The sequence below is a fragment of the Phyllobates terribilis genome, unplaced genomic scaffold, assembly GCF_046119375.1.
Source record: "Phyllobates terribilis strain yellow unplaced genomic scaffold, ASM4611937v1 Scaffold_2__4_contigs__length_985480577, whole genome shotgun sequence".
NCBI lineage: Eukaryota > Metazoa > Chordata > Amphibia > Anura > Dendrobatidae > Phyllobates > Phyllobates terribilis.
Genome location: NW_027362762.1, coordinates 871936939 through 871953318, shown reverse-complemented (window position 1 = coordinate 871953318; position 16380 = coordinate 871936939). Strand labels below are relative to the sequence as shown.

The following is a 16380-nucleotide window of genomic DNA, read 5'->3' as shown; positions in this document are numbered from 1 at the left end:
TCCGTACCTTCCCTTTTTCTGCAGAGTCTGAACTCGTACCTAACTCCTGCTCGTTGTCGCTGTACTTCCGTTTGTGAGTTTGTGGTCCACTCGCTACTTCACTACAAGTACCCTGTGTGTATCTGGTTCTGCCTTTCCCTTCCTGTCTGTTCCGTGTGTACATCCCTGTCCACCGCGTTTGCGGTTTCGCTTTGCTCAGCCCTGTCCACCGCGTCTGCGGTTTCGCTTTGCTCAGCCCTGTCCACCGCGTCTGCGGTTTCACTTTGCTCAGCCCTGTCCACCACGTCTGCGGTTTCGCTTTGCTCAGCCCTGTCCACCGCGTCTGCGGTTTCGCTTTGCTCAGCCCTGTCCACCGCGTCTGCGGTTTCGCTTTGCTCAGCCCTGTCCACCGCGTCTACGGTTTCTCTTTGCTCAGCCCTGTCCACCGCGTCTGCGGTTTCTCTTTGCTCAGCCCTGTCCACCGCGTCTGCGGTTTCGCTTTGCGCAGCCCTGTCCACTGCGTCTGCGGTCTCGCTTTGCTCAGCCCTGTCCACCGCGTCTGCGGTTTCGCTTTGCTCAGCCCTGTCCACCGCGTCTGCGGTTTCGCTTTGTTCAGCCCTGTCCACCGCGTCTGCGGTTTTGCTTTGCTCAGCCCTGTCCACCGCGTCTGCGGTTTCGTTTTGCTCAGCCCTGTCCACCGCGTCTGCGGTTTCTCTTTGCTCAGCCCTGTCCACCGCGTCTGCGGTTTTGCTTTGCTCAGCCCTGTCCACCGCGTCTGCGGTTTTGCTCTGCTCAGCCTTGTCTACCGCATCTGCGGTTCTGCTCTGCTCAGGCTTGTCTACCGCGCCTGCGGTTCTGCTCTGCTCAGCCTTGTCTACCGCGTCTGCGGTTCTGCTCTGCTCAGCCTTGTCTATCGCACCTGTGGTTTCGCTTTACTCTGTTTGTTTACCGCAACTGCGGCTCTGAATTTGTCTCCCAGTCTGTACTGGACCCTACCTAGCCTGCGATCTAGTCTGCCTGTTCCTGTATTCCCCGGTGTGGGTCAACAGCCGTGTCCGGAGTCTGACCTGGAGTAGACCCTGGTTCCTCTGCTCGGTTCCTCCCTGGTGCACTGGCGTCGTATGCCGTCGTGCGACCTTGGTCGGATCGGGCAGATACTTAGTTACGCCCCTCCAGGCACTCTCCGGTTCATGGCACAGTGGAACCACTAAACACGCACACGCCAGTCAGTCCGGGCGTGTGCATTACACTGTGGTAGCCATGCTGGTTCAGTATGCCTTCAATTTTGAATAAATCCCCAACAGTGTCACCAGCAAAGCACCCCCACACCATCACACCTCCTCCTCCATGCTTCACGGTGGGAACCAGGCATGTAGAGTCCATCCGTTCACCTTTTCTGCATTGCACAAAGACATGGTGGTTGGAACCAAAGATCTCAAATTTGGACTCATCAGACCAAAGCACAGATTTCCACTGGTCTAATGTCCATTCCCTGTGTTCTTTAGCCCAAACAAGTCTCTTCTGCTTGTTGCCTGTCCTTAGCAGTGGTTTCCTCGCAGCTATTTTACCATGAAGGCCTGCTGCACAAAGTCTCCTCTTAACAGTTGTTGAAGAGATGTGTCTGCTGCTAGAACCCTGTGTGGCATTGACCTGGTCTCTAATCTGAGCTGCTGTTAACCTGTGATTTCTGAGGCTGGTGACTCAGATAAACTTATCCTCAGAAGCAGAGGTGACTCTTGGTCTTCCTTTCCTGGGGCGGTCCTCATGTGAGCCAGTTTCTTTGTAGCGCTTGATGGTTTTTGCAACTGCACTTGGGGACACTTTCAAAGTTTTCTCAATTTTTCGCACTGACTGACCTTCATTTCTTAAGGTAATGATGGCCACTCGTTTTTCTTTACTTAGCTGCTTTTTCTTGCCATAATACAAATTCTAACAGTCTATTCAGTAGGACTATCAGCTGTGTATCCACCAGACTTCTGCACAACACAACTGATGGTGCCAACCCCATTTATAAGGCAAGAAATCCCACTTATTAAACCTGACAGGGCACACCTGTGAAGTGAAAACCATTTCCGGTGACTACCTCTTGAAACTCATCAAGAGAATGCTAAGAGTGTGCAAAGCAGTCATCAAAGCAAAAGGTGGCTACTTTGAAGAACCTATAATATAAGACATATTTTCAGTTGTTTCACACTTTTTTGTTAAGTATATCATTCCACATGTGTTAATTCATAGTTTTGATGCCTTCAGTGTGAATGTACAATTTTCATAGTCATGAAAATACAAAAAAAATCTTTAAATGAGAAGGTGTGTCCAAACTTTTGGTCTGTACACGCTGACAGTGGCTGGAGGCTTTAGCACTGGGAGATGAAGGTCTAATGCGAGATCAACATTTTTGGGAACCATATGCCCCTGATGAATGGCTGAAATGCGTAGGGAGGTTCCTTGGATCATTCTGATCACCTACACAAAGGAGGAGGATAAAAGGCTCCAGGTGAGATCTATCCAGTAGCCAGTATGAGGAATTAAGACTGGATGGTAATAAGAGGCTCTCATCTGTTTGTTTAGAGCGGCTAAAGGATTAGATGAAATGATTACACATTGAAGTAATTGATGAGGAATTATAGGGATCTTATGGACCCGATTTTCTGTGATATTTATGTGTGATTTCCTTTTATGCTGTCTCCTTGGTAAATGCTTGGTATACCATAATATCAAGGGAGTGCTAGAAAAGGTTGATACCTAGCACTTGGAGAGTGAACTATAGGTATTGTCAAACTAAAACAGATAACTTAGGAGCATTTGCCATAACACTCTTTACGTTTATGTCGTGTTTTGTTTTTTTTGTGGTTTCATTACACGCCACTCAGCACTTTATTGATTTTTAAAGTATTTATTAAAGGTTATATTTTAATATTCTGTGCTGTGGCAATATTTATATTGACCAGAATTATATTGGCCTAAAGCTGAGCATTATTTTTCAAACCATCTACACTTGGTGAGCTGAATATTTTCCTTTCTCCTCTCTCTTCTTGTGACAGGAAGAGATTCGGCCTTGCCCACTACATCGTAGCGAGGGGTTTCTAGGTTAATTCGTCTTGTGCCGGATAAAAAGTTGACAGACACTATGCAGCGCACTTTGCAAATGTTTCTACACATGTAAAAAATAAGGTACTTTGATAATATTTTGATCAAAGTGTGTGTGCCCATCTGCCAACAACAAGTTGACTTCTTCCACATGGAACCTTATACTATAAACTCACCTCTCTCACTCTCTGTGCCTTGGCTTCAAATGACCTAGGAAAGCATTGGTTCCAACATTTCTTTTCTCTAATTAAAAACAGTGAAATAATGGAATTACTTGTCATGAGCACCCCTTTATCCCAGGTGGTGCATGGGAATGTAAATATGCACAATTCTTGTCTTTATTGTGCTAGTGTGGACTTTTTGCCTCTGATACAGTTAGTTGCCTGCACGCTTTAAAACGTTGAAGTGTCCATCCCTAACATTGTAGGATGTACAAGCTGAATACCAATATGCCAGATTATCCAGTGTGCACACTGAACATATGTTACGAGCCGCGTGGTGGAAACACTGTGTCATGGACCGAGGAGAGCCCAGAGGGGTGTAACTAGGAGTCCGACCAAGTCTGACCTCGGTGGCTTGACGACTGACCACAGTGGCTTGACGACTCTGTGTTCCGAGAAGAGACGCAGGAGGCGAACTGGGTGCTACTCTGGGACTGTCCTTGGGTGGATGGCTGACCCCCAATGGGACAGGAGACAGGCACAGGCTGGCACGACTGATGGACAGGCAGGCTGGCACGGCTGATGGATAGGCAGGCTGGCACGGTTGATGGACAGGCAGGCACAGCTGATAGACAGGCAGGCGGGTCCGGCTGATAGGCAGGCAGGTAAATGAAGATACATGCGCTGGGACCTGAGAACTAACAAGAGTGTTAAGAATCAAACTTATACATTGCACAATCACCTCCATGTTGGAGGAGGTGCCTTAAATAGTCAGTGTCCTTCGGCCATTGGCCAGGTACACTTTAGGACAGTGCTCAAGTGGCCCCTTTAAGAGGAGGGAGCGCACGTGTGCACTAAGCACGGCACCCAAGGATCTGCTCGCTATGCGCGTACCCTGGGCAGTCTCAGAAGGAGGGAAGGAAGGAGTGGGACACTCCAGCCGGGGGCCGCGGCGGTAAGTGTATGAGTGCCTCTGCCTGGGGAGAGAGACAGAAGGCAGAGGCGCCGGCATTACAACATGAATCTCAGATGAAAGCATAAAATGTTTTTTACTCTGAATAAAGTACTTTATTTTTATCTAGATTTATTTTATTATAGATCAATCCATCATATATTCTACTTCAATATGCTTGTGTTTTCTGGGACTATCAATGGAGTGAATGGAATACAACAGGCTGCCAGAAGAAAATCTCAAATCAGCCAACCTCAAATGAGACCTCATTTAATTCCATCACATCGTTACAGTGTACCTGCAACCATACAACTAACTTTGCTGTTTTAATGGTACTGTATATTTTTACGTAGTCCTGTTGAGCTCTGAAATCACCCATCACTCAAGGGAGAAGCTACTGCAAGTGAAATAAGTATTGAACACGTCAACAATTCTCTAAGTAAATATATTTCTAAAGGTGATATTGACATGAAATTCTCACGAGATGTCAGTAACACCCATCCAATCCACAGAGGCAATTAAATCAAAACATAGATGTCCATAAATTAAGTTATGTGTAATAATGAGAAATGATGCAGAGAAAAAGTATTGAACACTCTTACTGAAAATTAATACTTCATACAAAACCTTTGTTGGTGATGACAGCTTCAAGATGCCTCCTGTTTGGAGAAACCAGTCGCATGAATTGCTCAGGTGTGATTTTTGCTCATTCTTCTACACAAACACTCTTTAAATTCTGAAGGTTCCATGGGCTCCTTCTATGAACTCTGAGCTTTAGTTCCTTCCATAAATTTTCTATTGGATTAATGCCAGGTGATTGGCTGCGCCATTCTAGCAACTTTATTTTCTTTCTCCGAAACCAATTGAGAGTTTCCTTGAATGTGTGTTTGGGATCATTGTCTTGCTGAAATATCCACCCTCATTACATCTTCATCATACTGGTTGATGGCAGCAGATCTTTATCAAGAATGTCTCGGTACATTTGTCCTTTCATTCTTCCTTCAATTATATGAAGTTTGCCAATGTCGTATGCTGAAAAACAGCCCCATGCCATGATTTTCCCACCTTCAAACTTCACTATTGATATGGTGTTTTTGAGGTGATATACAGTGCCTTTTGGCCTCCAAACATGATGTGTATTGTGGCATCCAAAGAGTTCAATTTTGGTATAATCTGACCCGACTAAATTCTTTCAGTGTTTTACAGGTTTGTCTAAATGTTGTTGAGCAAACTTTAAATGCACTTGAACATGCTTTTTATTCAGCACTGGAGTCATGCATGGTGAGTATGCCATGGAAGTTGAGTGTATTACTTATATTTTTCTTTGAAACAATTGTACCTGATGATTCAAGGTCTTTCTGTAGCTCTCCACGGGTGGTACTGGGCTCTTGGACAACTCTTTTCACTCCTCTGTCTGAAATCTTGCAAGGAGCACCTGGTTGTGGCCGGTTTATGGTGAAATTATGTTCTTTCCACTTCTGGATTATGACCCCAACAGTGCTCACTGGAACCTTTAGTAGCAAATTCTTCTGTAACCAATACCATCAGTATGTTTTGCAACAATAAGGTTGCAAAGGTCTTGAGACAGCTCACTAGTTTTACCCATCATGAGATGTTTCTTGTGTGGCACCTTGGTAATGAGACACCTTTTTATAGGCCATCAGTTGAACCTTATTCTTCACTAAGTTGCAGGATTGCTTTGTAATTACTGATAGATTTCAGCTGGTGTCGTGAATTTCCATGGCTTTTTGCACCTCTATTTCTTCATGTATGCAATACTTTTTCCCTACGTTATTTCTCATTACACATAATTTGTGGACATCTATGGTTTAATTTCTTTGCCTGTGTGGATTGGATGGGTTGTTAACGACATCTAGTGAAAATTTCATGTCAAAAGCACCTTTAGAAATATATTCACTTAGAAAATTGGTGATGTGTTCAGTACTTATTTCACCCGCTGTATATGGGATGCAGAGGAGCAGTCACAAGGGACTTCTTTGTATAATGGGGTCCAATGGTACCACTGCGAAGGTTACACTATTAACATAAATGTCCCATTGTAGGTGGGAGCCTTAGAACTAATTTTACATTTAAGCCTATGATCTTTAAAGAGCAACTAACCTTTCATTTTTCTTTTTTACTAATTTTGTTCATCTTGAAACTTGAAACTTTGCAAATCACTTTCTAAGGGAATTTGTCTTCATACCTTTTAAAAAAATTGTACGCATATGTATTCCAAACTCATGCTTTTCCCCAGTCTATTTTCCTGCTTTCACCTGCATTCATACCTGAACATACTCATTTGGAGTAAAGATGATGGCAGTTATAGGTCAGCACCTATCTCCTCCTCTGAGTATTCTGCTGATTAGAACAATCTCCTGCAGCCCCTTATCCCCAGGTGCTGAGCTGACCCTTTCACTGCCTGTATCTGTACTACAAATGAGTACATTCTGATATCAATGCAGCCAAAGGCAGACAAATAAACCTTGGAAAAGTAGTGGTTTGGAAGCTACTCACATGCAATATTTTTACAATAATGAAGACAAATCCCCTAAAAAGAGATTTGAAAAGTCTCATAAATTACCATGCTGGACAAATAAAGATAATGTATAGCACAGTCCATATGCTATGTTTGCTCAGGGTACAACAACAGAGGTTAGGTAAACACTTGTCTGGACTGGAGCTCCCTTGCCTCCAGACTTACAGACAGAGAAAAAACACAGTGGCTGGACATTTAACTTGTCGAACCACACCCTTGGGGTGGAGATATGGTGAGTAGCCATCCCGTCCATCTCTTACAGCCACTCACAAAAAAGCTCAACCTTGTCATGGATGATTAACCCCTCTCAGCACATAACATGCTGGAGAGAAAGCAATCTTCACAATACATATCTCCCCTCACCTACATTACCAATGACCCTATCACATAAGCCCAAAGCCAGGGGTTTTGGTACCTTCAGACACCAAACAGGGAATTCTGGAGAGGGCATCGGCGTTACCGTGCAACTTCCCGGGTCTAGGTTGTACATGGAAACTAAAGTGCTGCAGGCCTAAGAACTACTTAGTCACCCGGGCTTTCTTACCCTTGTTTTCGCTTAACCATCTCAGAGGTGCATGGTCTGACACTAGTTTAAACCTATGACCTACGACCTAGTAGGTAATACTTCAGCGTATCAATGGCCCATTTGATGGCTGAGCACTCTTTCTCAACAATGGCATAATTTTTCTCACAGGATGAGAGCTTCCAACTCAGATACAGGATGGGATGTTCTTCACCATTTATCTCTTGAGACAGCACGGCTCCCAAACCGACTTCTGAAGCATCTGCCTGGACCACAAATTCTTTACTGAAGTCCGGTGCGATCACGACTGGATGTTTACATGGGGCCAGCTTCAGCTCTACCGCGTGGTCTGCTTCCTGCTAATAGCTCTGCAGTGAAGGAGACATTATCAGTGGGCTGGTGGATACTAGAAGCGGGAAGGGGTGGCAGGCTACACCCCACCACACAACCTCACCTCGGCCATGAGTGTTGACCCTTAAGTGTTATCAGGAGATGCGCTGTGCACCACTGAACAAAAGGTCGAACACTATTAAAGATGGGAAAAGAATAGCTAATGTTGCTCTCTGGGCTTCCAGTGATTAACTAGTTCTGAAAATGAATATATTGAAAAACACACTACAATGTATGCACTGGTGTTGCTGTGGAAAAGCAATTATTACTACTGATATTCCAATCTATATTTGTGTTTTTCTCTCTTAGAAATTTAAAGAAAACATAAATTTTGCTTCCTTGAACATTGTGTCAATGGTCGGCTGTACACTTTCTGTAATTGGATTAAGCATTACTGTTATATTTTTATTCTATGTAAGGTAAGCTGCACCAATTGTAAAGGTTTTCTTTTTTCCATTTTTTTTTCCATTCATTAAGATATATATTAGAGGAGTGATCTCAAACGTATTAGGACAAAGGTGGTCAAAGTTAACCAAATATCTAATATGTATAAGGACCTAATGACAGCTTGGGTACCAAAACCGGAGACGACACTTGTCCCGCCTTGCCACCTAGCCGACTCTCCCTAGCACCGCTACAGATGATTGACAGGTCTCTCCTTCGTATGTACATAGAGAGACCTGTCATTTACCTTCAGTGGCGCTGGTTCTTTAAAGTATAATTTTTTAAACACCAGGCCATGATTCATGCTGCCGACGATTTGGGCAGCATGAATTGCCAGACAGGTTCTCTTTAAATTAACATCATCCCCAGTGGAGCTTGACAATAGCTTACTTTGCTCTTCTTTTACAGAATACATGCAGAACTGCCAGACCAAACATTCATGTGTATGGTGGGAGGTCTGGTACTAGTAAAGATATTTCGTGCAGCTTGCAGCTATCTTTTTTATTGGCCATCTAGACTCTGTTTGCGAAAAAAATGGATAGTTAACCTTGTTCTCTGTATGCCCATAGATGTTCTCAGTGGCCTTTAACCAGGCTAGACTGTCTATACCTCATACAGCAACTAAATCATGCATCCCAAATTAGGTCATATAATATTTGGATCTCATGGTGCCTGAAACAAGACTGTTGCACAGCATTCCATATAAGATTAACATTTAGATCATATTGAGGGTCTTAAAAAGTTTTTCCACTTTTGACTATCTGTTTGTTAGAAGGGTTACCCAAATGTACAGATAGTGTAATTCAACAACTAACTTGATATGGAGAGACAGGTAGAAGCGCTTAATGTGTGGGGCTTACGCCCTTCTCTCTATCCCTGTGGGTAGCACCATAGGTCACACAACTATACTGGCCCTGGTATCGGAACTGCTATTTTATATTTTTATATATTTACCAGAATTACTTATAGATTTGTCATTTCTTTTTGTGATCTATTGGTAAACAACAGTGATTTATTACCTAAACAATTAATTGGATTTATGTATTTGTTAACAGGTATGCGGATGCAACAGCGCAGACAATGAGGAGACAGCGGTACTTATACCAACAACTATTTATTCAATTGACACAAAGGAGTGCCTCCAGCACAATATCAGGGGATAGCTCAAAGAGTGAAAATTAAAACAAATTAGTTACAAAAATACAGTAATTCAGATGAACAGGAAATTGACACAATGCTATTTACACTCTATCGTTTTATTATTACCATTACATAACTGTTATTGTCAGTGATCTCTTAGTCCTAATACCCCAACTGACAGGGCATCACTGTCACTACTGGGCCTTTCACCGTCATCACTCTCTAGGCAACACAAAACTTTACACAGGCCCTAACGAGGGTTGACGATGCTACCCGCTAGGCCGCAAGTTCCAGGTTGATGAGTTACTTGGCCCACTTGTCACACTGGTTACCTTCGTTCCCTAAAGCACTTTGTACCGTATGTCTACACTGGAAGCGACGACTCATGCGAATGTCCCTCCACTGCAGCCTAGTTGTCCCTCTCTCGCCTCTGTCTCTGCTCACTCGACTAAGCTCTCCCGACTCTGCTCTCTCTCAAGCCTTTACTCGGGTCTGGTCTATTTCTATCTCAGGTCTTCACTTTGGTTTGGTCTCTGTTGTGTCTTCACTGGGGTCTAGTCTATGGATTCCTTTACTTGGGTCTGGTCTCTCTCGTGTCTTCACCTCGGTTCTGGTTTCTCTCGGGTCCTCACTTGGGTCTGGTCTCTCTCGGGTCTTCACCTTGGGTCTGGTCTTTCATAGTGGTGGCTAAAAGCCATCTCACTCTGCTACACGTCTGTTCTGCTACAGGTTCAGGTGCCAACTCCTTGCCTTCACTGCCCTACTGGCCCTTTTATAATTACTAACTGCGCCACATGTATCACCTGACCTGGTGTCTTCTCCAATCTCTTCCCCGAGGTAACATTCACTTCACTCTCGAGTTCCTACTAATGCAATTCTTTCTGCTTTTATTTTCTCTATCATCTTTGACCAGTAGACAGTGGTGTTCGCTTGCAGCCACTCTGTTAGTCATTAACTGTGTGCGTCTTATCGCTTGTCTATCTCCTTACTTATTACATTGTATTCTGATATTTGAGGACACAGTTTGGGCTCCTGCATATACTTTTATGTGGAGACCTAGGAGATTATTTTGTACTTTATTGCTACTTTTAATTCTCTTTAATGTAAGTTGTTCACGTTAGCGATCTTTATTTTAATATATGTTGGTTGCCTTATCATATAAGGGGTTGACTAGTGCCTCTTTATAAACCACTTTATTTTCATTTACTGTCTTTGTGTTGCCTGTATGTCATTGTATCTTATTCCTTGCGTGGTGCCAGTCCATTTAGTTTATTGAGTTGTGAAGTCGGTGTGTTATTTGTCAAGTTAAAATTTGCCGTATCTGTAAGCTCATCACAGGGTGTCCCTCTTGGTTGACCTTTGGCAATCAGTTGTAATCGTCAATCTGCAATTTTTCTACAATGCAATATTTGGAAATGAAGCATTGCATAGTTCTCATTAAAATAAACTTAATGTCCCATGTAATGCTTGACATACCACGTCCTTCTGACCGAAAGATGATGTGTAGCTATTCTCTGCACTGGTTAATACATGAGGGTACTGAATTTGAGATTCTATTGACTCAAATTCCCTCATTCAGTATTTAGAAATGGGTCGGACATTGTGCTTATTTTCTATTTAATTCAGAAATCAAGGTATAATATAGTCTATCATATCACCTATGTACAACGCACATATTTACGATTGGATTCTTTTTTGACTGTTTTGTAATTACAGGGGAAAAAAGCCAATTTCATGGATTCTGATAAGTTTCTGCTCATCTTTGCTGATTTTCTACATTATCTTCATCATTGCAATGGAGATCTCAAAATACACCATCGTGACAGAAAATCCAAACCAGAATGATTCAGAAAACAGCTTCTTTTGGAGTGACCTGGAGAAGGTGTACGATGGAGTGTGCACTGGACTGGCTGCTATGCAGCACTATTTCCTACTGGCAGCATTCGTACTGATGGCGCTATTGGCAGTGGAGCTTTATATCCTCATTGTTTACGCCAGTCCTAACTTGCCAGAATACTTTATGAAGAGTGCACTTACTATAGGATGGGGTACATCATTTATTATCTATATCCCGCATTATTTTATTAGATAATTTTTTTATTAATATATGTTCTTCTCTGTGGAAATTGTATGGTTATATACTGCATCTCTGTAGGTAAATATCATGTGTTTGAATGAGGTACTCCCTAGACTTGCAGTCTATGACCAAACATTAAAGATCACCTGTCAGTAGGATTGGGCGACATTACACTGATTATAATGATAACTTGGTTGATGAAATCCGTCCTGTGGTTCTTGTGTAATCTTTACTTTCAATTTGGAGATAATGATATGCTCATGATCCGGGGTGGCCTGTGGGAGGCGCTCTATCTGGTGCTCTGCTTACATATTCATCTGTATGCTCTTATGACAGTTCACTGTGCCTTCACTGACCTGCCCTTAAAATCAACAGTGTTATTATAATGCTGCTTAATAAGAATATCTCTTCTGTGCTCCTGAACAACTGTCCCACGCTGTGCTCCCTACACAAAATATGACTCACACACTATCCATCTTATGTTACATGGCCTCTATACTGTCCTCTCCTTTCCATACCAGGCCCCTATTTACACTGTCCCCTTACACTGTGTGCTCACTATACTGCCCAGTCTCTATACTGTGTCCCCACCTCACTCCCCCTCTGCTAACTGTCCCCTCTATACTGAGACTTCACAGTCCACCTCTCTATACTGGTCATCACACTACCCAGTCATTTTACTGTGCCCCCTCACACTTTTCTCCCCCATACAATCTCCTCACATTATTCCTCTCAATACAGTCCCCTCACACTTTTCTCAACTCATGCTGTCCCCCCACACATTCTCCCACCATACTGTCCCATCATACATCTCTCCACACTGCCACCCCACGCTGCCCTTTCTCTGTACAGACCATCTCTATTCAGCCCCCAAGTGTCTATACTGTTCCCTTCACACTTTTCTCCCCTAATACTGTCCTCAAACACATTTTCCCCTTAATGCTACCTGGGAGACAACGCGCACTGCTACATTAGGCAGCCCGACAGCTCCCCATGCCAAATGTTCCACCAGTCTCACCCTAGATAAGCCACTGCTCTATGAACTAACTCAAAGATAGATCCTTCAGAGAGGAAAAGTGGTGAAAAATATAGGATAAAGTGATATAATGACCAGAAATAGTGTCATTCCTCTTATACATACACAAGAGCTTATTGTCAACAGTCACTTGAAATGACAGGTACTCTTAGGGAAGAGACAGACAGCTGTATATCTTGGATGAGGATCACAAGGCAATGCTTGGACTGGCTGTCGACTCTGTGGAACTGAGCTCGGCAGCTGCATAGGAATACATGCTGTCATGCTTGGGTCAGGAGAGTCAATGGCCAGAGCATTGTGTTGAGATCCTCGTCCAAGTTATATTGCTGCCTGACTCTTCCCTTATGGCTAGATTGGTTTGTATTGTCTTTCTACTTGGAATTATATTTATTTTGTTTTATGTGTCTTCAGGACTCCCTGCAATAATTGTTGCTTTAACAATTGCAGCAACATACTCAGAAGAAAACAACTACAATCGTAAAGAATTGTAAGTAAAATAATCACTCAAAAGGTTATCGTTCCAGAATGTTTAGACTACTAAAGTGAGTGTCATGACTTCTTTATAAAACTCTTGAGAGCCCAATTCAATATTTGCATTTTTTCTTTACATCACTTTTCCTTTCTTTTGCCTTGTAGTACTTGTTGATTTTTTTTATTCCAAATTCTTCATAGTTCATCACTTTAGCTCTAAATCCAAAATGCTTTTTATTTTAGTTTTTAAACGTTTTTACAATTTTCTAGCGTAAAGGTTACATACTCTACTTTAATGCTGCTATGTGTGGGTGACTTTAGTGCACTTGCACAGAAACGTTATGACTTTCTAAAAAGTCAGAATATATGGGTCAGCTGCAAACATTTGTAAAACAAAAAGAAGCCAACAATGGTGAACATAAAAAAGGTGAACACATAAAATAAACAACTAAAAAAAGCGCAGTATGGAGTTTGTCCTTTGTAGTTGAAGATGACCATGACTTCAGAGTTTAGAAGAAGATCAGTGACTGTGGGCCCGGAGGTGACTTAGGAGGCCAATCCTGGCCCTGAAGGTTCTCCCACATACCTGACATAAGTAAGTAGATGTGGTCAGGACAGTAGATACTGCTTGTGCCTTGTGCACAGCTTGCTTTTTTTAGCCTCAAAGATTCTCCTATCTTCAGCTGCACATCCTCCTGAGGTGATCCTGCTTCGTCAAACTGGACGGTCCAGGGCAAGCTTCTCCCTTTCATTGATGTCGACTCCCATGTTTTTGTGCGATGCTTTAAGGCAGTCTGTATCTGTTGTTGCTCAGCGGAAAGAGATGCCGACCATAGAACACAGAATCAAAGATTTGAATCCAGACGCATCACAGAAACAGCTTCTATTCAGAGAAGTCAACTTTCTTAAACTCATGTTAAACAGTAGTCAGTGCACAGGTGCTATTAATTATAGTGACACAATATAAAGTTTAGCTGTTCAAGTAATTCCTGACATTTTCTTAGTTGCATTTTATAGCAAAAGCAATGGTCCATAAATAGCTTACAACACAGCAAAGGGATCTCATTGGTGAAAATAATCAGTCAGGAGAAGGGTGTAAAACATTTCCAAGGTATTAAATACACAATGGAACACTATGAAGAGAGTCAACAAGTAGTGGCTTAATTTTGTCACAACAGTGACATTTCCTAGAACAGGATGTACCTCAGAAATTAATGAAAAAGTAAAAAAAAAATTGATCTTGAAGGATGTCAAAAGTCCTAAAGCAACAGTAAAGAAGCAGCATGAATTTCTGGGAAGTACTGGTTGTGTATTGTATGAAACAACAATATCCTGTAGTCTGCATATGTCTGGCCTGTGGGGTAGGGTGGTAAGATAGATGCCTTTTCTTACAAAGAAAAACATCCAAGCATGGTTATGTTTTGCTTAAATCTATATCACGTCTGCCAAAAAAATGTCTGAAAACTTGGTCTGATGAAACTAAGGTTGAACTTTTTGGCCATAATTCCAAAAGGTATGTTTTATGCAAAGCACATCACCAAAAGAACAACATACCCACAGTGAAGCATTGTGGAGGCACCATTATGTCTTGTGGCTGTTTTTTGCTAGCTGGAACTGGGACTTTAGTCAACGTGGAGGGAATTATGAACAGTTCCAAATATCAGTCAATTTTGCAACAAAACCTTCAGTCTTCTGCTAAAAAGCTGAAGATGATGAGGAATGTTCACTTTTCAATAACGACCCTAGGCATACCTCCAAATCAACAAAAGAATGAATTGCCAGAAAGAGATCAAATATTTGGAATGGCCCAGCCAAAGCCAAGCCCAGCTAAAGCCAAGACCTGAATCCAATTGGAAATCTATGAGTTGACCCTAAAGAGGAGGCTGTACACATGAGATGCCATTACAAATTTAGAGCTACTGCAAGGAAGAGTGGGCAAAAATTGCCAATTTTAGATGAGCCATCTCCTATCTAAAAAGACTGAATGCTGTGATAAATTCAAAGGATACTTCACAAAGTATTAGTTTAAGGGTGTGCATATTTATCCAGTCACATTATTTTAGTTTATTCTTTATTTTTATTTTTGTATCCAAAAAGATTTTAGATTATTTTCAATTATATATTATATTATATTTCCTTTGTGTGTATTGAAATAGCACAAAAAAACAGAGAAAAAAGGCAAATTGGACAATAATTTCACACATAACCCCAAAAATGGGCTGGACAAAATTGTTGGTACCCTCAGCTTAATATTTGGTTGCACACCACAACAAGGTTCTTACACTTGTCAACTGGAATTTTGGACCACTACTTTTTTGCAAACTGCTCCAGGTCTCTCATATTTAAAGGATGCCTTCTCCCAACAGCAATTTTAAGATCTCTCCACAGGTGTTCAATGAGATTTATATCCAAACTCATTGTTGCCTGTCTACATACCCCCTCCCCTCTGCCCGAAGCCAAAGGCTGGGCACTTTCCACCAACATACTGTGGTCCCTTGAGAGGGCATCCCCATTTACTGGTTGGTGAAATTTATAGTGGCCCTCACCAACCCTTTCCACCACATTATAGGCTCCTTGCCACTTTGCTAGGTATTTACATTCTACTGTGGGCACCAACACCCGTACCCGATCACCAGCTTTAAACTGTTTTACCTGAGTCTTCTGAATATCCCACCTGCATCATGCTTCCTGTGCCCTAAGGAGGCGCTTTTTTTAAGTGGCCCCTCACTTTGGTACCCGGACCCTTATGCCTAGCACCATTATAGGCACCTGGTTCCAACTAACAACATTTTTCACCCCTTACTGTTCCCAGAGTATTTTCTTAACCCAAGTCCCTGAGTTAGGTGGCTCCAATGTTGCCCCTAGAGACCTCTAGCTCAGGCTTTTTGTGTTGAAAAAGTACAAGAAAATACAATATACATAGTAAAAGGGGTAACGTAACTATAAATCTATGCATAACTACAGTACTTTGGGGGGGTACAGGGAGGGTTTTCCATCAATATCCAGATCAAGCATGTATTTTTCCATATGAAAGATAGAGAGAGAGGGAGCGGACCACGGCAGACAACCAATCAATAGAGTGCGATTATGATCATTGTTGTGACGACATCCCGGATAACTTTAGTTGGGGGCTAGATGGTAGGCGTCAGAGTTTTGGAAATCCATCCAATCCCTCCAAATCACACAGTATCTATCAACATCAGCCGGTGAGATGGCAATCAGATGCTCCATCCTATTAAGGAGGGAGATCTCCGCAAACCATTCCTCCACAGTGGGTGGGTCTCTGCTTTTCCAGTGTCGTGGAATGACATTCTTAGCCGCCTGTATTAGGTAGCCTATTGATGACCTTTTATAACTACGTTTACTTATTGGTAACATTGATAAAAGGAGGGCTTCTGGCGTATTAGGGATAGTCAAACCAGTTATTTTCTCAATCATGGGAACCACCTTTGCCCAAAATGCATTTATTATAGGGCACCCCCACCATATGTATGACATTGTCCCTTCCCCCTCCCCACATCTCCAACATCTGTCTGAGACCACTGGGTACCATCTATGAAGGACTGCTGGTACCCGGTACC

General features: G+C 42.5%; 1 protein-coding gene across 2 annotated transcripts in view; it reads left to right on the top strand.

Moving 5' to 3' along the window:
- Positions 1-16380, top strand: part of ADGRG7 (adhesion G protein-coupled receptor G7) — a 68042-nt gene that overhangs the window by 40306 nt on the left and 11356 nt on the right. For both annotated transcript variants that reach the window (XM_073668086.1, XM_073668085.1), the window contains 5 exons: positions 4326-4511; positions 7941-8050; positions 9131-9169; positions 10932-11263; positions 12740-12815. In XM_073668086.1, coding sequence (XP_073524187.1) covers positions 4326-4511; positions 7941-8050; positions 9131-9169; positions 10932-11263; positions 12740-12815 — 743 coding nt within the window. The remainder of the gene's footprint in view (positions 1-4325; positions 4512-7940; positions 8051-9130; positions 9170-10931; positions 11264-12739; positions 12816-16380) is intronic.